This window comes from Elephantulus edwardii, unplaced genomic scaffold (assembly GCF_000299155.1).
Source record: "Elephantulus edwardii isolate Elephantulus edwardi_28Jun2011 unplaced genomic scaffold, EleEdw1.0 scaffold00307, whole genome shotgun sequence".
In the NCBI taxonomy this organism is placed as follows: Eukaryota; Metazoa; Chordata; class Mammalia; order Macroscelidea; family Macroscelididae; genus Elephantulus; species Elephantulus edwardii.
In genome coordinates this window covers 912,934-931,004 of record NW_006400057.1, presented here as the reverse complement: position 1 = coordinate 931,004, position 18,071 = coordinate 912,934, and the positions used below count along the sequence as shown (strand labels likewise).

Genomic DNA, 18,071 nt, shown 5'->3' with positions numbered 1-18,071 from the left:
AATGAATGGAATTCCAAAATCTCTGTAGATGTTCATTGAAATGAAAAATAAACAACCTAAATTTAAAAAAACAAAAAAGGAAAAAAAAAAAGAAGAATATACTACACTCAATTAAGATTGGTTACATCAGGGAACTAGTATACAGCAGTCAACACTGTAAGAAAAAGGAGATAAGCAACTTTTCATTCACGCAGTGTCAAAAATACTGAGGAAAACTGACATGCACTCTCAAACAAGTACTGAAACAGTGTTAGCCTAAAGAATTATATTAAGATCCCTCCAGTCACACAAAAAAATAATTTCATTTTTCTTTCTTAATTTTTCAGTAAATTAAGTCATAGGGCAAATTTAATTAAGTTACTGGGCACATTAATTCTGATGACTCACAGCCTAATTTTTATCCCCAAAAAAGTTATAAAATAAGAAAAACTCAGCAAGTTCCATTTATATGACTTAAAAAGCAAAAGGCTTTAAATGCTGCTGGAAAATAAATGACCCATAAGTCTCTGATCACAAGCAAGTGTAGTAAAGGACATTTTCAGAATCAAAGTATTACAAAGAAAAAACAAACAGAACTTACCAGAATGTGTGTTTTATCAAAAGACAAAGATAATGATATGAGATCTACAGCAAGATATCAAAGGAGCTCCCAGAATAACTCCCAGAATGTGGCACCCGGCTCTGAGGGCACCTGTCCAGACTGCAGCCAGACGTGTTGACGGCTCTTCTCAGGACTGCTACCACACCGTTTTTTTTAACAATGAAAACACGCTGTCCCAGTAAGTCTGATCAAACATTTTAAATATACTTAACTCACTAGGACCCTGTACTGATGAAGTTCCACTCTGTCTTCCACCCTCCTCCTGCTCCCTGTCATATGAGCTCCCTCATATCTCCCAATAGAGTATTCAGCTTTGACTTATCCCAAAAACTGTGAGGTACACCATGACGACTTAGAAGCAAAAAATACACAGCAACTCCCCTGACCACAATCCCGTTCAATGCCCAGCATGAAGCCCATACTCCACTCCTAGGTTGAGACATATTGCCCTCAATTCATTAGTGGCCTTGTCTCATAAATCTTCAGTGAAGCTGAAGGAAGACAGGTTACCCAGAGACTCTTTTCAGTGTATGTTCAATTTCAATTAAAAATGTAAATTCTTCTCTGGCTTATAAAAGCAAGGTTTGTGTTTACTACTTGCTTTTAAAAAATTAAATCCTAAATTTTGTAAGATTAAACACTAATTGACAAGACAATTAAAATCCAAGGCAAGGTGAAGATGGTTGTTACACTGGCAAGCTTGCAAGTGGGAAAGACAACCAGAAAGCTTTAAATATCCTCCTATTATCTATTTCCTCATCACAGCTAAGAACCAAATACTTTAAAATCAAAATAAAATGAAAAAACATTTATTTCATTAACTTCAATGGCTACTAATAAATTTTACGTTATCTGTAAAAACAACGAAGTAAACCATGAAAAGTTTAAATGAAAAAACTACACAGCAACCTAGATATCCAATACTGAAACCTGTCCACACCGCCCTGTGTAGCAGGAACAGAAGTCCTTGTTTTATTATTATTCTTAAGCTTTAACACATTTTCTGTATTCATCCATATGTGTGACACAGGTCTGCTAGGAGGTCGTGGAGGCCTTTCTTCGCACAGGGTATGGAAGTGAGGAGGGGACCTGCCAGGATCTACATGCTGCGTGGGGCAAGGCTGTTACCACTACCCCATCTTCAAAGAGATGCCCAGAGCATGATGTGAAGAGCTCCTCAAACAATACAGATTTTAAAACCACTAATTCTCAAGATTAATAATATTTTATTTTTTCTCAAAAGATTAACAGTAAACTGAGATTACTATCGAAGTCTCAAATAGGAAATGTTATTCATTACACTACATCCATTTAGCTAGCATAGCACAGAACATATATACTCACAATCTGTTGGACAGGAGATGAATAATCAACCTGAGCAAGAAGATATGAAGACAAAACTCATTTACCCAAATCTCCCTCAGTGGTCCACCCATGTTAGAGAGTCTATTCAAAACCACTGCTTGAAATGACTTCTTAAAACTCTCTACATGTTGCCTAAGAAAGGTCTCTAGAAGTAAGTACATCCATCAGAAAAACCTGGCTACCAAAGAGAAGCAGCCCTTTAAGACATCGGAATATAAAATAGGAAAATTCAAATGACGCGATATTTGTAGGAAAACTGAAAGCATTAGATACTAGCTCTGGGTGTTCATTTTGTGCTAAAGTATTTCATGTATTAAAGAGAGAGGATTAGGCGAGCTCTGGTGGCCTAGTGGCAGGAAACTGCACTGCAATCCCAGAGGTGCGCGGTTCAAATCCACCAGATGCTCTGCTGAAGAAGGAGGAACAATCGCCTCCTGTACCAGTCAGGTCCAATTTGACGGTACACACAAAAAATAAAATAAATAAAAATTATTAAAAAAAAAAAAGAGAGAGAGGATTAGGATTAGTAGGATTAATCCTACCCTACTAGAAGCTTCCAGAAGCTCATAAGACCTCAGTTATACTTCTCACTTTTGGGGATGCCTGCCTTCAAGGAATGGTCTGCAATGCTCACTGGCCTATACAAATGAAATTCCATGAATCATTCCCTTGATGGATCTGAGTCTCTGGGAGTTCTTCCAGCAAACCGCTGAACTCAAGGGACATAAAGGAGTGGGGGAATTGAACAAACGAGGAGCTGATGATGTCAGGAACCACGGACTTGCACAGGAGGTCAGGCATTTGGAACAGCATGGTAATAGATTTCAGGCCTTTTGTGCTCAACTCAACAGCAATCAACAACAACATAACTGGTCTGCTTATAATCTAAGCAGGCCAAATTATAAAAACAGTAGCTCAAATGGGCTAGTGGTCAAATGTCCAAAAAAGTATTCTGGCAACTGTAAGACATCACAATGTCTGAAGGTAAAAGGGTAAAATCTACCTACAACATTGCAAGGAATGTCAGTGCTTACAATACAGCAAGAACAATCATTTTTCTCTCAGGAAAAGGAAATAAAGATGTTTTAAATTATTACTGGCATTAGAAATAAATGGGTCGATAAAACCAATTATACTAGTAATAAAAATCGGAACATAATGTTAGAGTAACATGCTGAATTTAAAAAAAAACAACAACAAAAAATACCTTTACCTTTCCCCTACGCCCATTTCCACCATCTTGATCTTCCCACTGCCAGTCTACTCCACGTACCACTCTGGCACCTGCAAAGATTCCTCTGGCTGTAATCTTCTTGGATTTTCTACGAGATTCTAACAGAACCCTAAAAATAAAATTAATCCTTTTCAAGTGTGTATAAGAATAGTAAGAGTGCTTTATTTTAAAAGTAAGATTATAAAGAGAGTCACTCTGAAAATAGAAAATATCCTTTGTTTGGTGACTTGATAACATGATACAAGAAGGCCTTCTGCACTCTACAGGTGGTGATGATGACAGTAGTTACACAGAAGCAGCAGTCGTAGCAGCAGCTGGCTTGTACTAAGTTTTTATTATGCGTAAAAGTGATGGCACAGTTGTTAAGAATATTAAACTTTTTTTAAAGAGTATTAAACTTCTTAAGAGAAAGATATATTATCTATTTTATAAATGAGGACACTAAATCTGAGATTAAGTACTTGCCCAAGTTCACGAAAGTAACACGTAAAGACAGCAAAAATTGAATCTGATCCAAGCTCTGGTGGCTTAGTGGTAAGGAGTTGTGCTGCCAACTCAATGGCACTCAGTTTTAATCCATCAGCTACTCCACAGGTAAAAGGTGGGGACTGTGTGACTTATTATCTCTGAAAAGCCACTAAAGGGTCAGCTATGAGTCGGTTCCAACTCAAATGTACTTAACACAGGCACTGTTAAATAAAACACTAGGCTGCTAGCCAAAGTCACATGGTTCAAATCCGCCAAGAGGTACCTCATGAAACAGGCCTGGTGAACTGCATCTGCAAGGTCTCAGTCCTGAAAATCTCGCAGAGCAGTTCTTCTCTACTAATACAGGGTTGCCTTAGATTTTCTATGAGATTCTAACAAAACCCTAAAACTAAAATTATTCCTTTTCAAATTTGTATAAATTTAATGGCAACCAGTAACAACATATTCTTCACTTCAGAGGTGACAAACTCAACTTCTTTTAGCTAGCAGACAAGTAACATCAATATAAATGAGAGGTCCTAGGAAATATGCCACTACAGCAACATCAAGGGCAAATAACCCTCAATCTCAAAGTTAGGAAGACAAACAGGAGTGGTAGGGACTTGGGTGGGCTGGAAAGCATCACCTATCTAGCACCAAAATCTACTGTAATTAGGTCAGTATTAGCTTATGGTAACATTCCACTGGCTTCTGAGACTACAATAGGGTGCCTGGTGGATTCAAACTACAGACCTTTTGGTTAATATTCTGATACCGCTATGCACTATACTATCAGGATTCCTACTCTATTTAGAGTAAAGGTATTCCCCTGCTTCAGTCAGCTACTGCCAGGAACAAACACAGGCTAATACACACAGTTTCCGAGACTGTGTGTTGTTAAACATTACATCATTGTGAGAAACCACTGGACTTCAAAACTTTAGAGCATTACATTTACATGCAAATAAAATATATCAGTAGCCTGATCTGATCTACATTAAACTGTCTCCACTTGCAGTAAAGAATACTTGAAGATTACAGACCTTGAAGAATATTCCAGTGCACTAAAGGGGTCAGTTTTGTTCTCCATGAACAATTACCCTTTTATCTTACATATCTGTATTTTTTATATAATCAGAATAATTTTCTGTTTGCTTGTGCTGTTTCTCTAATTTTATCTCGGAATTGCATTCACTCTTATTTATTATCTTCATTATATTCTAATTTAAAAAATTATAATTCAAAAGGCAAAATCACCAGTTAAAAAATGGCAGAGCCAGACCCAGCGTAGTCTGATTTGAAACTCTATTCTTTCTGCTACTCTATATGCCTTCCTACAACTAGTGAGACTTGCTTTGTATCTACGTAAAAAGGCTCTATCACCTGAAACTCTGAATGCATTAGCAATTAATATTCTTTCTTGCTTCTAAGATACTTAGTAAATGCCATCAAGATAATCAAAGTTGATTCATTATTTTACTCAGCTTGTCAACTCTGCAAGAATACTGTTTGTCACACAACAAAAGAAGAATCTATACCTGGGATATTTGCAAAAGTATCTAAATAAATGTATTTTGTATCTAAGAAAAAAAAAGAATACTGTGTGTCATTTACATTCAAATCTGGATAAAGGTTTAGTAGCTACCAGTCTTACTACATGCCTGCTGGCATCAGTGAGTCCCAATGTTACCTGATAGCAAGTGACAGAACAGAAAGCACAGTCAGTGTCTCTTCTGCTTGTGCATTTGCAAATGCTAAAGAGTCTCAAATGTTGTAGAATTCCAGTCTGTCCAAAATAATTCATGCAGTTCTACCATCAATGACTCTCACTATATCGTATGCCTGGTCCCTTCCAGCCTGAAATCTGCTACCTCCAGGCAGTAAGCCAGCTATCAGAAGTAATTTCCTAACACCTTTTTTAAAACTAGATAGGACAAAAGTTGAACACAAACAAGAAATTACAACTGAAGAAAAAATTGTTTCCCTTACCGCTCACTTCCTGGTGTAGTAATTCTGTAAAATCGATGTCTTAAGTGATGTTTATCTCCATGATAGCAAACTGTGCACAAATCATAATTTGTACACTCTGCACATTTCCATCGAATGCCAATGATGGGTTGTTGGCGGCAGGTATCACACATGGTTCCATCATGTTTGATGCCTATTAAAACAAGGGTACACATTTGTGTTAATTAGGAATACTTTTATTTATTATTATTTTCTTATTGTCACTGAATGAAAAGCAATGCATAGCTGACCATCCACTGGGGTTCTAAAGCTGTAAATTGCACAGGAAAAGATCACTTCCATAGGAACCCACAGGTGGATTTGAACCATCAGACAGGTTAGCAGCCCAAATCTCCCTGGAGTGACTTATTATAATTTAATAAGATATTATTCCCTGGAGGGGTGAGGGATGAATGAGGGCAGAGTGTTTTATAAGATCTTTTTATAAAGAGGAGTATAACATTTCAAGTGTATCATGTAATAGTTTCATTCTAATAGATTTCATCTATTTTAATCACTGCAAACTACAAAGTAAATATTTTCTCTTCTCTTAAAACACTGGTCTACTTCTTAATAACCTCTTCCTTGTTCTCATCCAAACTGAAACATGTCCAATCCAGGGAAAGAAGCAAGAGCTCTATATCCCCAAGTACAGGCTTCAGATTTCACAGTCTCAGTAATATTTTCTAATTTCAATTTATACTCAGTTTAAACAATTACACCAAAAACAAAGACAACCTTATTTACATGCTATCACGAAACAAACTGTCAATTAACTTAAGTATTAAGAAATTTTCCCCCAAAAAAGAGTTAAACAATTACACCAAAAACAAAGACAACCTTATTTACATGCTATCACGAAACAAACTGTCAATTAACTTAAGTATTAAGAAATTTTCCCAAAAAAAGAATTAACCTTAAAAATCATTAGTAGGCAAGTATTGCAATTTAAAGGGAAAAGCTGAGCTTTCCCAAGAATGAAAATAGGTAACAAACTGTCAAAAAAGAGAAATAAGCATTTTGTAGAATTTTCTCCATCATAAATGTTGACAAGGATGAGTAAGAGACATGTGAACTATAAAATGCCCCACCAAATGCAATGGGGACTGGGGGACCTGACCTTTTAGGATATTAGCATTAGAAATAATGTTCTTTTATTATTCTGGTGCAATATCAGTATTCAAATAGAATTTTTATTTAAAAATGCATGGTTTATGAATTATCAATCAATGGCACTCTTTTATGAACACAACCTAAAAGGTCAACTCTGAATGATGAACTACCTACCCAGCAAGTGCTATATCCTAAGCATAATAATGAGACTTCACGATATCATTTATGTAATTGTGTCCCCACAAAATACATGTAAGTCAAAACAACTATGAGCTATCATCTCACCCCAGTAAGAAAAGCAAAACTTAACAGAACAGCAAAATCAAATGCTGGCGAGGAAACCACTGTGGAAGGCTGTATGTATGCCGCTTTCTCAAAAAGTTGCAAATAGAAATACCATTTGACCCAGAAATTCCACTACTGGGAATTTACCCTAAAAAAACCATAACTGCCACCCAAGCAGATATATGCACACCAGGTTTACTGTGGATTTGTTTGCAATAGCAAAGAGCTGGAAACAACCCAAGTGCCCACTGACAAACGAATGGACAGAGAAGCTCTGGTATATTCACATAATGGAATACTATGCCGCATTGAAAAATAAGGAACTCATGAAATATTATGCAAAATGGATGATCCTGGAGGACACTATGCTGAGTGAAATATCTCAGTCACAAAAGGACAAATATTACATAGTGCCACTGGTGTAAAACGGGACTGCCATCAGGGTTGAGGAAAATAGAGAAGGAGGGGAGGAATGATGTATATCCTGCAATGAAACAGTTGAGGGAAAGAACTGTTTAAAAAGGATATATGATTGGGTATTATTGTCATGACAGGAGTCCAGAATGAAGGCTGCACAGTGGAGTGGACTTGGGGGGAGAGATTGCATAACAATGAAAGAGTTTTTCTTTTACTTTTCAAGGAAAAGAGTGAATGGGGGGGAAGGGGAGGGGAGGGAGAAAAGTGAAACAATGAAAGACTGGAAATCCTAAGTCTCTCTAAACTTTCATTAAAATTAATTTTTAAAGACTTAAAAAATTGTATACTAATGAAGGAATTTTTTTCTTTTTTTTTTTCTTTTTTCTCTCTTCGGAGGGGGAAGCGAGCTGGTGGGGAGGGGTGGGAAGGGAGAAAATTGCGGCAATGAATGAATGGAAATCCAAAACCTCTGTAAAAAAATAAATAAATATATTATTAAAAAAAAACATCACCAAAAATAAAACAAATATGTAAGGTGAAAACGTTTAAAATGAAGTTCTGTCATGATCCTCCATGCTCTGATAAACCAAGCAGCAGGTAAGAGGATTAAGGATGGGATGTAACATCCTTTATACTAACAAAGGTCTTAAGCAACGGGAGTTTCCTTGGCTTGTATCACCTTTTGACTTAAAGAAAGATAAAAGGAGGCAGATGAGAACAGAGTGAGGGACCTCAAGACCACTAAGAAAGAATGACCAGAAATAGACTATGTGTTTGGAAGCAAGTCCTCAGCGCTGGAAAGCTCATTTACACAGGAGAAGGCCAAGACTCATGAAGATCTCCAAAGGGTATACAGATGCTGAAGGAGACAACAATATTCCAGAATCAACAGATACCTTCCCCTAGAGCTAGCACCTTAAATTTCTATGTTGGGATTCCTAAACCACATGAGAATACATGTATTTGTTAAAGACATCCACTTCTGCTATCTCTGTTAAAGCAGCACTAGATAACCAAGACACCTGAATTCAAGTTTGAGAGGTGTCCTTACAGAGTCATTTTCATGGAAGTGTTTACATGCCTAATGGTACTTACAGAAGGAAAGGGAGCTCTGGTAGCCTGGTGAGTAAGGAGTTGCCAATCCAAAGTTCAAATCCACCAGCAGGGCAGGAGAAAGAAGGGCAACCTCCTCTCATGTGATCTATACCCTCTAAAAATCTGCTATATGTGATGTCAGTTCTTACTCAATGGATGGCAATGAATTTGAGGGGTTTTTTTAGTTTTATAGAGGAAGGTGAGATGTAAATGAAAAAAGACCACACATTGTAAAGGCTGGGTAATGGATGTTGTTGTGTACCACCGAGTTAGAACCGACCTATAGCTAAGCCTCAGTGGGTTTCCAGGATTGCCCATCCTCCCACAGAGCAGCTGGCAGAATCAAAACGTGTGCCTTCAGGACTGCAGCGCAGATTCTTACCACTAGGCCACCAGCGCTCCCTAAGTAATGGATACATGATGGTTTATTATATTATTCTCTGATTTTGTAAGTTAGAAATTTCTCCATAATTAAATTTTTTAAATGAGCTATTTTAGTTCTAAGAATCTCAGTTACCTTTGCAGGTGGGAGGCAGTATGCTCTTTAAAGCTGAGGGATGTTCCAAAAATCAAAGAATAATGTGTTTTATATGCAAGACCTAACAGAATATTTTACTGGCAGCACATAAGCAGCAGTTATTACTAAATCCCACAGAACTAATACACTATTACTACTTTCTGATATGGAAAAAAATCCTGTACTATTTATTTTCTATATCCAATTTAATACTTGAGTCAAGTTAACCAAATGGCCACACCAATCTCACAAAATTAAAATTAAGTGTTTTATTAAATAAGTAAGTGGGCATAATTTGGAATCAAGATCAATAGGTTCAGGCTGAGGAAACATCTAAGTCAAGTTTCCCTTCTTCAAGAGTACACAGTAGCTTCATGGTTCCCTCAGCACAGGCACCTCCAAGCCCTGCTGCTGGTCACCACCAATTCTGCCACGGGTACCTTCTGGACCACACACAGTCTTAAACCTCTGTTACAGCTCTCTTATGACATTCCTTGCCACCTCTCTGCTTTTCTCTGGCCTCATTTCTCCCTTTCTTCTGTACCTGCTTTCTGTTCTCTTCCTGCTTCTTCCTATATGAAAAACTTCAAAGAATCTAGGTGCATTTATGCACAACTCCTTGTCAATTTCAAGGAAAATTATTCCCTTTAAGAAGAGGATCAAAATTTGACCAATCACCTCTCAGCAGGCAACATGTACTTTATTTGCATAGTAAGTGATAGTCATCTCATTTCCATAGTCCATAGTAAGTTCATTTGCATAGCAAATTAACCACCAATTCATCCAACGTGTATACTAATCAACAGGGCTGGCTGTAGCCTTGGGCAAGAAAAAAGTATTAAACCATAACAGTCTACAGTTTACTTAGGAAATGTCTATCAACTTGGACAAAAGTAACAAACCTTCTGAGTTAGGAAACTAGAGTAATAATAATTCCTCAGGATTTGGGGAAAATCTCTATGGTTTTCCAAAGAACCATAGCAACAGCCCCATAAAAGAAATCCTTTCATCACATGCCCACACTGGTAACTATCTCAGCATTCAGATATGCTGAAAGCCTTTGGGAGCTGACCTGATAGGCAGTCAGTCTGGCTACCCTGAAGTCATCACAACCACATGAAGAAGACATAAAGGAAGAATCTTTCACAAAGACCCTAGACAAAATGGAGCCAATCCTCCATGTCTCCAAACCCTGACTCACAGAAGCCACAAGCACATAAACTGTTTCAGTCTGCTACACAGAAAATAGAACTGTCCTGTAAACTTTCATCCAAATCACAATCTCAAAAATTTACAGTGTGTAATACATGTACATAAGAAAATCAGAAAAATAATGCCTAAAGTGTAGGAATAGGATTATTCTATCTTCTCTGAATTCCTAAATTTTCAAGCAAGAAGGGGTGTACTTTTAATATGCAATGTAAGTATCTGGGAAGCTGGTACACGTTTTTTCAGAACAAAAATTAAACACAAATAAAACCATGAAGTGCCTTAAGTAAATATTCAGAAGTACCAAGATCCAAATGCACAGTTACTTCATTAATAGACTATGTAAGTGTGACTTAGATTTAGCCCTTTTTAATGCTTTCACAGACCTATTACATGGTAATAATTTAAAAAAGTACTTTTTCTAAGTAAACACTCCTGGCTTCCTCCAGCCTAATTTAGTCTAAAAACTTGTTTTATCATAGGAAAACATCATGACACACACACAAAAAATCATAATACAAAATACCAGTAACATTAAATGTCCACACAACAGAGAAGCTTTCAACAAGCTCTAAAATAGGTCACCCATTTAGTTCCATATCAGAAGTAAAACATGATAAACATATTGGAATTCACAATGCACGTAAAATTTAATCCTAAACTAACTGTGCAGCTCTTTCAACGAGCCAATTAATGAAAGACACAGGGGGAAATGTATCACAAGCCCCCCCAAAAAAGTTCAGTTTTTCACTATTTCCCTATTTATTTCCATTCCTAGGTTCATTTTCCACCAAGTATAACAACATGCATGAGCTCATAATCTGTATCCAGGCTGCTTCAAAAGGAACCATTTAAAGACACAATGACAATTGGTAAAAAAAAACTCCCATAATTCAAGGTTTTAAAGAATACTTCAGAAAAGCCATCAACCTACACAAAAGCACATCCAAATCCTTTCTTGGTTCCCACAGTTCAAATGCCAACAAAGCTACTGAACAGCTGGGAAACAGACTAATGCTAAGAACTGAAGCAAGTAAACTCAAGCTTCTCCACTATCCAAATTAGTATTACACAACTTTAAATGGGAATGTAATTAATTGACTTTAAAACAAAAGTTGATACTTAAAGACGACATACAACAAAATTAGAAAATAGTAGGACTAACAATTCACTGATGTAGTTTTTGTTTTCCTTTATTAGATCCATTTAGTCTCATCTAAAACGACTCCCTTCAACCTAAAATTTTCTAAGCCCTGGCAATTATTCCTTAAAATTTTCATTTAAAAAAAAAAAAATTCATTTCATAAAATTTAAGTCCCTGACTAAACCTGTTAGCACCCTTTCTCCCTGCTATAGAATATTGTATTACCCTGGAGCGTGAGTGTTCTGTTCCTCCAATGAGCTTTATGAAGACATCTGCCACCATAAAATGAACCACCTGATGGAGCTTTGACTCTTTCCACTAACACTCAAATGGCCATCTGCCCTACGTTTTAATGGCATCTTGCCTAACTTCAAAAACCTGGAGAATTTACATAACTGAAGTCTTTTTGTTGGAAAATTTTATTAGGAGAATAGAAAAACAAGCTAGACAGTATCTATAACCACATTTAAAAGAAAGGAAAAAACCCCACAACCCTACCCTCAGCTCAAATTCTGTTTAAGTCATTTTCTAGACAGAAAAAGCAAATGAGAGGACCAGAGTTCTTACAAAAAGCAGCTTCATATATGGAACACTTGAATGGGGCTTACTGTCAAGCCCGCTGCCACTGAGCTGACTCTGACTCACAGCGACAAGACTAGAGCTTAGAGCTGCAGTGTCCCATGGGGTTTCTAAGGCTATAAATCTACACAAGCAAGCTGCCACATCGTTCTGTGGAAGAGCAGCTGCTAGATTCAAACTGCCAGCTTTCTGGTTGCAGCCTAGCACCTAATCCATTGTGCAAGCAGGGAACCAATGGATCACCATGTAAGTGTAAAGATTACTACTTTATATAAAAGTTTGAAAAGGTAAACAATCTAATTATTCAACAAAAGGACAGATACAGATACATACATATACAGTGGAATACTACACATTTAAAATTAATGTCTGATGGTTACACACTTCAACAAAGATAAATCCTTCAAACAAAATGCTGAGACCTACAGAAATAATCATTATTATAGAACAAAAAGTGCTCCAAATATACACTTTATGTTGTTTCAGGAGATCTGAAAAGGAGCTGAAGTACAAAGAAAACTATGAGAATTATGCCAAATAACAATTTCTGACACCTCAGGGGGTGGTGGATCTCAGAGCTTGCTGAGCTGCTTGCCCAAAGGTCCATGTTCTGAGGGAGAAAGGCGGCAGCCTCCCGGTGGCATTCACAGCCTCGCATGCCTGCTGGGGCCTGGTTTGGTTTTAGAGAGGACAGAGAAAGAACACAGCTGGGAAGAAATACACAGGACATTTTAGCTTCATTTGTAATGATTTCTTTCTGGATAGATTCACAAATACTATAGGATTCATTTGTTGTTGTTGTTATGTGCCATCGAGTCGCTTGCAACTCATAGTGACTCTATGTACAAGAGCTCTAAACGTCATTCTATCCTGTGCCAACCTCGCCATCTCAAATCCACTTATTCCCACCACTCCAGTCACAGAATTGATCCATCTCATCGAAGGTCTTCCTCTCCTTCACCACTCCTCGACTCTGCCAAACAGGATGTCCCTCTCCAAGGACCAGTCCCTCCTTGCAACATGCCCAAAGTACGTCAGATGGAGCTTCAGAATCCTTGACTCGAAGGAGCATTCTGACTTCACCTTCTCCAGATCAAACCTGTTTTGTTCTCCTAGCAGTCCATGCTATATTCAATTCTCTTCTCCAGCACCACAGCTCAAAGGCATCGATTCTCTTTCTGGCATCCCTATTCACTGTTCAACTCTCCACACATAACTGCGAAGACTATAGCCCGGATCAGGCGCACCTTAGTTTCCAGCCTGACATCATTGCTCTTCAGTACTCTTGAGAGGTCCTTCACAGCTGAACTTCCCAATGCAATTTGTCTCTTGATTTCCTGGCTGCTCTGTTACCAAGAGGGTTGATTATGGAGCCAAGTAAAATAAAACTGTTAACGATCTCAATCTCTTCACCATCCATACTGATGCTGCCAATTGGCCTAGTGGTGAGAATCTTTGCTTACTTGATATTGAGCTTCAATCCATACAGGAGGCTGCAGTCCTTGACCTTCTGCAGCAATTGGTTCAGGTCCTCCTCAGTTTCAGCAAGCGGGGTTGTGTCATCTGCATAACACAGGTTGTTAATGAATCTTCCACCAATCCTGATGCCACATTCCTCCTCGTATAGCCCAGCATCTCGGATGATCTGTTCTGCATACAGATTGAAAAGGTATGGAGACAAAATACGTCCCTGACAAACCCCCTTCCTGATTTTGAACCCTGCTCTGTTCTGACAATTGCCTCTTGGTCCAAGTATAGGTTTCACATTAGCACAATCAAATGTTCTGGGATTCCCATTCTTCTCAGAGTCACCCACAGCATGTTGTGATCCACACAGTCAAAAGCGTTTGCATAGTCAATGAAGCACAGATAGACATTCTTCTGGTATTCTCTGCCTTCTGCCAAGATCTATCTAACATTAGCTATAATATCCCTAGTACCATGACCTCTTCTAAATCCAGCCTGTACATCTGTCAGTTCTCTGTCGACATACTGTTCCAAACGTTTTTGGATACTTTTCAGCAGAATCTTGCTTGCATGTGATATTAATGATATTGTTCGATAATTCCCGCAGTCCACTGGGTCACCTTTCTTTGGAATGGGAACAAATATTGATCTTTTCCATTTGGCCAGCTGGCTGTCCTCCAGATTTCTTGGCACAACTTAGTGAGCACATCCAGGGCAGTGTCTGTTGAAATATGGAAGGATTCATTTACCTTTTCTAATATCTCATATACTATGTAACGTACTTCCTAGGAAAAAAAAATTATTATATTAGAACACAACCCTACCGTCCCCTAGTCAGTTGTTGTCCACTCCCAGAGACCCTCCACAGGATTGTCAAGGCTATAAATTTTAACAGGGAGAGACTGTTTCATCTTTCTCCCACACAGAGGCTGCTGCTGGACTTAAACTGCCAATTTCTGCAGCAGCCCAACACTTATACGACCAGGGCTCCTAATTAGAATAAGATGACACCTAGAATTTAATCCTGAGCTTTTCCTTTAACATAAAAAAAATCCATCAGCTACTAATCAGGACTTAAATGCAATTACTTATAATCCCACAACTGCATACTGATGTCATTCAATGAGCTAAGGGAATTCTATTTCTGATTTAAGGATTCTTTCAGCCTTAATTCCAAATCAAATATGACAAAGAGAGATTAAGGTGTAGCCAACAAAAATATGTATCTTATTCTCCTTGAACCATCACACCAATTAACTGATTCATGAATTTTCTCAAACATAACTAAAATTCCTAACGATGATGAAGAGATTAAAACTGTTAACAGCTTTAGTTTGGTTGTCTCCACAGTCAACACTCTTGGCACCAGCAGCCAGGAAATTAAAAGATGTCCTGCGATGGGAAAATCTGCTGTTAGGGAGCTCTCCAAAGTACTGAAGAGCAACGATGTCTAGAGACTACGGTGCACCTGATACAGGCCATGGTCTTTGCAATCACTTGCTATGCATCAGAGAGCTGAACAATGACTAGGAGAATTGATGAAGGGGAATTGATGCCTTTGCCCTATGGTGCTGGAGAACAGTACTGAATATACCATGGACTGCTAAGACAAACAGGTTCATTCTAGAGAGGGTTAAAACGGGCTGCTCCTTGGAGTCAAAGATTCTGAAGCTTTGTTTGATATATTGTGGACATGTTGCAAGGTGGGACTAGTCCTTAGAGAGGGATGTCATGCTTGGGATGGTGGAGGACAGTGCAAGAGAGGAAGACCCTCAATGAGATGGATTGATTCAGTGACTGGGGTAATGGAGGTAGGTGTGTCAGAGACATAAGATTGGCACAGGATAGAGTAGGATTTAGAGTTGTTGTATACAGGGTCGTTTGGCGTCGCAGGCAACTCCATGGCACACAACAACAACGAGGGTAAGGCTTTTGTGGCCACACATTCTTTTATTCCAGAGATACAGAAATTTTTTTAATGAAAGTATAAAAAAAAATTAGAAAAAAAAAGTAAGTATGACTGTTTTTATTATTTCTACTAACCCATCTGCTGTGGAGCCAATTCTGAGAGATCCATGTGTCAGGGTGAAGCTGTGCTCCCAGGGTTCTCCATAGCTGATTTTCTGCAAATAGGTCCCAAGGTCCTTCTTATGAGACACCTCCAGACGACTCAACCTCCAACCTCTTAGTTATCAGTCAAGTAAGTTAATCATTTCTATCACCCAGGAACTCCACGAGTATGATGTTGCTATTGTTATTGTTATGTGCTGTAGAGTCCACTACAACTTTTAGGGGCCCTGTGAACAGCAGCTCTGAATCCTGCCCTGTCCTGAGCCAACTTTACCATCAGTTAATTTGTCAGTCAGTCTCATCCAGGGTCTCCCTCTCTTCTGCACTTTCCAAGCACAATGGCCTTCTTACAACATGCATAAAGTTATGTGAGACAGTGCCTCAAATTCCTTGCCTCCAACCCTAGCTAATATTAAACAGTATGAACTCTATGTACATTTTCTTAATTTTCTGAACAATCCTAAAATGTAAGCATTTATGGGTGAGGAACACCTGTTTCAGATAAGTAACTCGTCTGAAGTCACACAAAGCTAGTAAAGAGAAAAATCAAATTCAAATTCAGGTTGGAGTTGTATAAAGCTTGGTATCTTTTACAATTTATCACTTTACCAGAGTTTGTTCCTACTTCTCTCTGATCCAATCTGAATAATACACCTTTTCCTCATTTAGTGACTATCTCATTACCCATACTTATTTATCCATATTATTTCCTATTTATGGCAACTGTCAAAAACCTACTGATTATTTTCTGCATTCATGATGACAGTTTGGCAGAAATGAACACTGACCTGCAAGGTTAAGTGTCAGTACTGACTGTGACAGTTAAGTCAACCTGCCTGAGTCATGATTCTCAGTAGTTTGGTAGGTAACAATGCTGTCATCTGATGTGGTCATCCCCCTTTCTCACATACTGTTTATTTCAAGTAACAGCCTAGTTTTTTAATCTAACCATGATGAGAAGTGAGTAAAGAAGTGTGTGTGTGTGTGTGTGTGTGTGTGTGTGTGTGTATCTACCCAGGCCATCACGTTCCCTATTCAACTTACTGCATTCAATAAAATTTATTAAATCCTATTTTCATGTATGGTAGAGGCAATATGGATTTCCCAGCGCATTGATTTTTTTGGCTTTTTTTAAAATTCATTGTTAGGGAGCTCTGGTGACCTAGTGGCAAGGAGCTGCAACTACAATCCCAGAGGCACAAGGTTCGAATTCACCAGATGCTCTGCCGGGAAAAGGAGGGACAATCTCCTCCTGTACCAGTTAGATCTGATTTGACGGTACACTCACACAAAAATTAAAACAAACAAACAAACAAACAAACAAAATTCATTGTTGCACATTTTCTTCCCCGCTCTTGTCTCTCCCTCAGCCCACCTTGTAATGTAACCCTTGTTCCAGATTGTCGTGCATATAATGCCTAATCATTCCTTTCACAAAGCTCTTCCCCTCATCTGTTCTACTACAAAGTTCATTATCTATCTACTTTTTCCCTTTCTCTCCCCAACACCCTGGTGTCTGTCCTATTTTATAACAGTAGAGTTATGTAGTATTTATCCTTTTGTGACTGTGATATTTCACTCAACATCATGTCCTCCAGGCTCCCTCATGTTGTGCAACATTTCACTTATTCACTGTTTTTTAAGGTTGCATAGTACCAACTGTGTGAATGTACCATAGATCTTCTATCCATTTGTTTCTTGATGGGCACTTGGGTTGCTTCCATCTGTTTACCATCATAAATAATCAGCAATAAACATGGGTGTGCATACATCTGTTTGAGTGGCTCTGGTTTCTTTAGGGTATATTTCCAATATAGAACTGCTGGGTCAAATGGTATTTCTATTTTCAACTTTTTGAGAAAGCGCCAGACCACCTTCCATAGTGGCTATACCATTTCACATTTCCAACACCAGTGAATAAGATTTCCAATCTCTCCACAACCGCACCAGCATTTGTTGTTTGCTGCCCTGCTGAACTTTGCTACTGCTGCAGGAGTAAAATGATAGATCACAGCGGTCTTGAGCTAATTTATTTTTATTTCTACCTCATGGCTGGTGGTTCTTGTTATATGCTGTCAAGTATAACTTAGTGATCCTATGAACAGATCTGAACCCTGTCCTGTCCTACAGCATCCTTGTCTTCTCTGACATACTTGGGCCTACTGCTGCAGTCACTGTGTCAAACCATCTTGTTGAGGGTTTTCTTGTCTTTCACCGACCATCCACCTTTCCAAACACAATGTCCCTTTCCAAGGACTAGCCCCTCCCAACAACATGCCCAAAGTACATGATATGAAACTTCACCACCTTTGACCCCCAAGGAGCACTCTGGTTGCACATTCTTTTTTTTTTTTTTAAGAGAATGAAGCCTTTATTTCCTTGTTTCACACAAAGCTGGCAGAGTTGGTGGGTTTTTGGTTTTTAGTCAAAGAGACCAAATCCCATATCCTCGTCTGACTCTTCCGACTCTTCCTTTGTTTCCACCTTGGCTGGGGCCGCA

General features: G+C 38.4%; 1 protein-coding gene across 1 annotated transcript in view; it reads right to left on the bottom strand.

Annotated features, from left to right (window-relative positions):
• MIB1 (mindbomb E3 ubiquitin protein ligase 1) overlaps positions 1 to 18,071 on the bottom strand; it is a 157,222-nt gene that overhangs the window by 114,260 nt on the left and 24,891 nt on the right. Inside the window, exons 2-3 of the mRNA XM_006901063.1 lie at positions 5,658 to 5,829; positions 3,180 to 3,309 (exon numbers count right to left, since the gene is read on the bottom strand). Of these exons, the coding sequence (XP_006901125.1) occupies positions 3,180 to 3,309; positions 5,658 to 5,829 (302 nt within the window). The remainder of the gene's footprint in view (positions 1 to 3,179; positions 3,310 to 5,657; positions 5,830 to 18,071) is intronic.